General features: G+C 42.4%; 1 protein-coding gene across 1 annotated transcript; it reads left to right on the forward strand.

The window, feature by feature from the left end:
* The first annotated feature begins 2,746 nt into the window (after positions 1-2,746).
* Positions 2,747-5,837, forward strand: LOC130282401 (protein spinster homolog 1-like). Its single transcript, XM_056530622.1, has 2 exons — positions 2,747-2,865; positions 4,205-5,837. Exon 2 carries the CDS (start codon positions 4,230-4,232, stop codon positions 5,754-5,756), a length of 1,527 nt encoding a protein of 508 aa, XP_056386597.1. The 5' UTR covers positions 2,747-2,865; positions 4,205-4,229; the 3' UTR covers positions 5,757-5,837.
* Positions 5,838-6,880: the final 1,043 nt, after the last annotated feature.

Here is a 6,880-nt window from a genome sequence, read left to right on the forward strand (position 1 = left end):
GTCAAAAACATTTTGTGTCAAGATGAATGTAAGTAACGATCTAATAAACTCATTATGAGGGACTAGATGGACACTTCTGCCCTTCAGGTAAAATTGCACTGTTGCCAGGCCTGCTGTATGTAGTATGGAACTATATAGAGCCTCGACATCAATCGCACAGAGCCAGTAATGATCGTCCTACACAATGCCATCAAGTTTCAAAAGTAAGTCTGTTGTGTCTCGGAGATATGATGGTAGTCTTAACACAAACGGACAAAGGAGTTGATCAAGATAGATACTGATATTCTGGGTTAGATCACCCACTCCAGAAACAATTGGCCTATATTTTAAAGGAGACAGGCCCTTGTGGACCTTAGGAAATGCAAAGATTGTGGCCAAACGAGGGTGAGATGGCAATAGGAAAGCAAAATCCTTTTCGTCAATGAGATGTATCATTGTGGTTTGTAGCAATATAGATTTAAGTTCTTTGTGATGTTTAGTATAAGGGTCAGAGTCCAAAATTTGATAGGTAGTTGGATCCCTGAGGATCTGGAGGCACATCCTAGCACAATCGTCATGATTTAATAGAACAAGATCGCCCCCTTTATCTGAGGGTTTTATAACAACATGATTGTCGTGTTCCAGGGTTTTAAGAGACTGAAATTCCTGATGTGAAAGACTATGTTGAGAGATGAGAAGCCCTTAGAAGTCATTTTGCACTATTTACAGCGTCTTCATATGACAACACCAGTGGCCTCTCCTTTATTCAATGCCCTTTCCATCCAGTATATTATCAGTCCACTAAGACCATATTGTTCTCCATCTAGTAATAAAGTTAATATGGTTAAATACAGTTAGTTCCTTTAGTACAGTGCAGTGGTTCCCAATCTTGTTCCCCTTGGCAGGTCATTTCCAAGATTTGTACCCCCAATATTATCGACATGTTTATAGAGAAACCCCACTTCCCCGCAGCTTGCCTTGTGGTGACTTATTCCCTGCGGTCAGTTCTGAGCCAAAGCCTCCGAGTGTCATGGATCTCTACAGCCGGATGAAAAGTGACGTGTGCGCAAGACGACATGACACGGAACAACGTAGAGTAGGCGAGAGAAAAAGATAGTGCTGTAGGGACCTAATGACAAAGGGTACCGGTGAGGAAGTGCACAGTGCCGAGCATACAGGCCGAGAAATACACCACAGACAAGACGACAACCATAATGTATGTGATGGACAAAAAGGAATAAGGAGGTCATTCATTATATAAATATGGTATAATGTGAAGATTATTTATTAATAATAAAAAATCATAAATAATAAGGCATAATGTAAAAATGATTTCAATATATAAATAAATAAACACACAAATAAGGTAATATGATTGTGTCATGTGAATAGAGTGTATATCAATTAAATGAAATTAAATAAACTAAAAACTAGTGGCAAATAAAATGAAAGTATAAAGTGGGGGAACACTTTCCTCAAGTCTGGGCTTGATTGTCACCAATAAATGGGTGTATATAAAATATATGTAAAAAATGATGTACTGCAGTGAATTAAGTTAAAACAATTTATTATTACAATGATAGTGCTTGTGGTGTCCTTTGTAAGGCCCTTACATCAGACTCACCACGATAATTAAGGTAGTGAATGTATAAAATATTCATACAATGAAATAAAATAAAATAGACATATAATATACAGGGTAAAATAGCGCTGGTATCCCAGTGTGGCAAATAGTCTGTATCGCTTATAGATGTATGTACGGAGATCGGGCCTTGTATGGTTAATTACAAATAGTCTGAGTAGCGATGTCTCTGTATAGCTCGTATCTGGTCAGGATACTGCATGCGGCAGCATGTTGGTAAGGGGTTAAAATCAATACACTCTGCGGCACTGGGGTTTCCTTGTGTATATCCCACTCTACCCTGGCGGCACATGGATCTAGATTGGTGAGTGGGATATAGATAGTCTCTTAATTGCTATCCTGTGGGTGCATGAGACTGCGCTCTGCAGCGCTGGAGGACCCTCAAATGTGGACCACTCTACCCCGGCGGCACAGGGAAAGTTTTGAGTGGATTTGGGGATTTGGCACACTGTGCCTCTTACCAGCAGTGTCCTGGAGCCTGGTTGCTGGAATAAGGTTTTCGCTGGGGAGACGTCCGCTGGCAGGCGAGATGCGTACAACCCCGGAAGCGTGCTCCGGTAAATTTCTTGCGATCCGGTGAATGATGTTAAAGATCGTCCGGTTTGCCAATACTGGGGTGATAGAAGCTAGACACATTTCGAGGTACTCATCTACCTCTTTTTCAATAGCTAGAAGCCGCAAAGGTAAGTATGCAGAGCACATGGGTCAAACTGCAATGAATATTAGGTGCAACAAAGCCCGAGCAAAAAGATACCAGACCTACGGGAATACTGTGAAACTCACTATAATGGTGGAAAATGCAATAAATAAACAATCCAAAGGGCAAATTGTGATGCAAAAGTATTTATTAAAAGGACAAAAGATTAAAACACATAAACTGAGAAGACACTGTGAAGTACGGCGATATACACAGCAGGACGGGAGGAATATTTTTTTAAAGATGTTTTTATGTACTTTAAAAATGTATATTTATAAAAAAAAAATCATATATATATATATAGATAGATAGATAAATATGAAAAAATATGTATATAGATACGTGAAGATGGTTTAGAACCCTGTGATGTCACACATGCTTGTGATGATGTCACCGTAAGCTGAACAAAGAGCTGCGCACCGGCCACAGTCTCTTCAGTGTGTTTTGCATTCACAACCTGTGGTGCAAAGTGTTTCTTAGAGAGTTTCTATTTGCGATAGAGAATTCGAGATTTTGACCGTTCCTTGTCTGAAGAGAGAACCACAAGGTAAGTCTCAGCCTCTTCTATTCATACATACACAGGGCATTTGTTTGTCAGGTTTTTTTTTTGTTGTTGCTTTTTTTTTTTAGCAAAAAAACAAGAAATGAATTTCCAAAAGAAATAAGAAAAGTTATATTCCTCATAGCATTGTGATAATACTTGGCTTAGGCATTAAACAGAATAAAACGCACAGATAGTATCATGACCAGAGCTTTTTCTTGCAAAACTGCTAAAATGCAATTACGCCCAAAAAAAGCCCCCATTAAAAAGAGTCCTAATTCATGAAGTTCTAAAAGATATGTCTATGAGAAAGATTTGGTGGTGTAGTAAAAGAATGACAGAAAGATTAGGGCAGAAATATAATAGTATATAATAGTATTCTGTGTACTAACAATAGAAATACTCCGGGTACTCCGAAAGGGAAAATGTTCAAATCAACTAGTGTCAGAAAGTCATATAGGGGACGGATAGATCCCAATGAGGTGGGGTAGGTTCATTAATGGTAAATGTATATAGGAGGATAGCCCAATTGTCTCTACAGTATGAACTTCCCATGACCCAGTGACCATACAGCCAAGCCCTTATAATCCGCCATTACTAGGACCGGACAGGTTCAGAGTTATCAGATATTACTAGGACCAGACAGGTTCAGGGTTATCAGATATTACTAGGACCGGACAGGTTAAGGTTTATCAGATATTACTAGGACCGGAGAGGTTTAGGGTTATCAGATATTACTAGGACCGGACAGCTTCAGAGTTATCAGATATTACTAGAACCAGACAGGTTCAGGGTTATCAGATATTACTAGGACCAGACAGGTTCAGGGTTATCAGATATTACTAGGACTGGACAGGTTCAGGGTTATCAGATATTACTAGGACCGGACAGGTTCAGGGTTATCAGATATTACGAGGACCGGACAGGTTCAGGGTTATCAGATATTACTAAGACCGGACAGGTTCAGGGTTATCAGATATTACTAGGACCGGACAGGTTCAGGATTATCAGATATTACTAGGACCGGACAGGTTCAGGGTTATCAGATATTACTAGGACCGGACAGGTTCAGGGTTATCAGATATTACTAGGACCGGACAGGTTCAGGGTTATCAGATATTACTAGGACCGGACAGGTTCAGGGTTATCAGACATTGGAAACCTCTGGGAAGACGTCTCCATATAAAACACTTATAGAGAAGTGTCTTCTTCTGAGGCTGCGATGGTCTTAGTGTTATCTTGTGGTTCTGTGCTGGACATTTCTGCTCTGTATGAAGGATCTATTGTATAATGACAGGAATGATGACATGTTGTCTAATGTCTTCACTTATCTCTCTCTCTCTAGTGTTTTCAGGCTCTGACCTGTGACCATGGCCTCTCCACAAGACCCATTGCTGAAGGAGGAGGAAGAAGCAATGGAGGACCATAGTGATATGGATGTAGAAAAGGGCGATATCCCTGAGAGGCAGAACCTGCCATCTCTAAGCGTGATGTCCACCGCACGTTCCATCATCACCGTAGTGATCCTCGCCTTTGTTAATTTGCTCATCTATGCAAATCGCTCCAGCGTGGCGGGGGTGCTGCCTTATATACAGAAAGCATATGACACCAATGCTAGTCTGTCCGGCTTATTGAATACATTGTTCATTGGAAGCTACGTGCTGGTCGCACCAATTGCCGGATATTTGGGCGACCACTGTAATAAGAAATATACTGTCTGCGCAGGAGTCATCGTTTGGCTGAGCATGACACTTACCCTGTCATTCATCCCTGACGGGTATTTCCTGCTCTTCCTGCTGACGAGTGGGCTGGTTGGAGCCGGAGAGGCGACTTTCTGCACCATCGCCCCCTCCATCATTGCAGACCTTTTTACAAGTGACCAGCGGACCCGCATGCTGAACGTGTTTTACTCCGTCATACCTGTAGGCTGCGGACTAGGATACATCATCGGGCCCAAAGTGACTGATGCAGCAAGGGGCGATTGGCACTGGGCGTTTCGGGTCACCCCTGGCCTGGGCCTAATAGCTGTGGCTTTGATGATTTTGGTCACAAAGGAGCTTCCAAGAATGACTACAAACGGGAAGAAGAACAACAAATCCCAGAAGTTTGCCAAATGGGCAACAGATCTGAAAAAACTATTTAAAAATCGAAGCTTCATGTTAACCACCCTGGGTTCGACGGCTGTATCCTTCATAGTGGGAGCCATAGGTGTATGGGGTCCGTCATACCTGACCCACGCACGAACACTCCTACAAGAGAGGGACCCTTGCCGTGCTGAACCGTGTGACTATCACGACATCCTAATATTTGGTGTGGTTACAGTCGCCTCCGGCATTCTGGGAGTTGTAGCAGGGTCGGAGATAAGTAAAAGATATCGCAAATCCAACCCACGGGCGGACCCGCTTGTGTGTGGCTGCGCGATGATGATCTCCGCCCCTTTTCTTCTGTTGGCATTGACTTTCGGCAACATCAGCCTCGTTGCCACCAACATCTTCATCTTCATCGGAGAGACGCTTCTGTCAGTAAATTTCACCCTCATATCTGACATTATACTAAAAGTAGTAACTCCGTGGAGGAGATCTTCAGCTCTGGCCGTGCAGATGACAATCTATCACCTCCTAGGTGACGCCGGCAGCCCGTACCTCATCGGCCTGATATCTGACACCTACGAACGAGGATATGCCAAATCCCCTCTTCTGAAATACCGCAGCCTGGAGTATGCCCTCATGACCTGCACCATAATGGCAGTCATCGGAGGGGCCTTCTTCATGGCCACGGCCCTATATATAGAGAGGGACGAAAAAGAAGCAGAGATGGAATCAGAAACTTCGTCTTCCTCCTCCTCCTCACTGCTTCCTGCCGATGAGGACCGCGCTTCAGACCCGAGAGATATGTAACCTCCACAATGCCGATAGATTCAGCGAGGACTCTCCTAAAAATTTGTTTACCTTTATCTATCATGCTTAATAAAAAATACAGAAAACAATTGCTGCAATTTTCTATGTCCCACTTTACCCCTTAAAAAATATTCTCTACCTACCCAACTGTGTCCAAACCCCAAATAGAAAATTTTTAATCTCCTCCCAAGACAAAAAAAAGACTATTAATAAGAAGAGGGATATATATGAGTGTGTGTATGTGTTTGTGTGTATATGTGTGTTTGTATGTGTTTTTGTATGTATATGTGTGTGTATGTGTTTGTGTATGTGTATGAGTGCGTGTATGTATTTTTGTGTATAAGTGTATGTGTATGCGTCTGTGTGTATTTGTTTGTGTATGTATATGTCTGTGTGTATGTGTTTGTATAAGTCTTTGTTTATGTGTTTGTGTATTTATATGTGTGGGTATGGGTTTGTGTATGTATATGTGTATATATGTGTGTGTAATAGGGCTGCATCATATGGGGAAATTGTGCAATTGCGTAAATGGAGTTAAATATTGTGACCTAAATTTAACGCCTTAACGACATCGTATGTAAAAGCACCTCATGGTGTGATTGTACTTAGCGCACCATGACATACATTTATTTCATAAGCATGACCAAGAGCACCAGACGATTTCCACCATTAACCCCTCAGATGCCGTGCTCAATAGAGATCACGGCATCTGCGGCAGTAGGGCCCCTAATATGGATGAACGGATCGCCCGTAGCACTGCCGCGGGGATTTGATCATCCGTAATGGCGGCCGGCCGGCTCCTGGGGGATGACTGATAATACTGATTAGTGCTATGCCCTATACCAGTGTTTCCCAACCTTTTTCGAGCACCCCGCTAAAACAAAAAATTGCGGGGAACCCCTACCGAAGTTGACGAGCAAAAAAAAGGCTGCAATGCGCAATATTCAATATCTGTTTATCAGTGGGTATGTAGTTTAAAGTGCTGCTTTATACAGCAACTCACAAGTGACGTCTTCTCTGATCAGCATCGTTCCCTGTTCTTCTCTGTCTGGTCCGGCCGTCCTGACCATTTCTTCCAGCCACAACTCTTCACCGTTAAACCTGCAAAACAAATCTATTAGGCT

Source organism: Hyla sarda, chromosome 7, assembly GCF_029499605.1.
Source record: "Hyla sarda isolate aHylSar1 chromosome 7, aHylSar1.hap1, whole genome shotgun sequence".
NCBI classification, from domain to species: Eukaryota; Metazoa; Chordata; class Amphibia; order Anura; family Hylidae; genus Hyla; species Hyla sarda.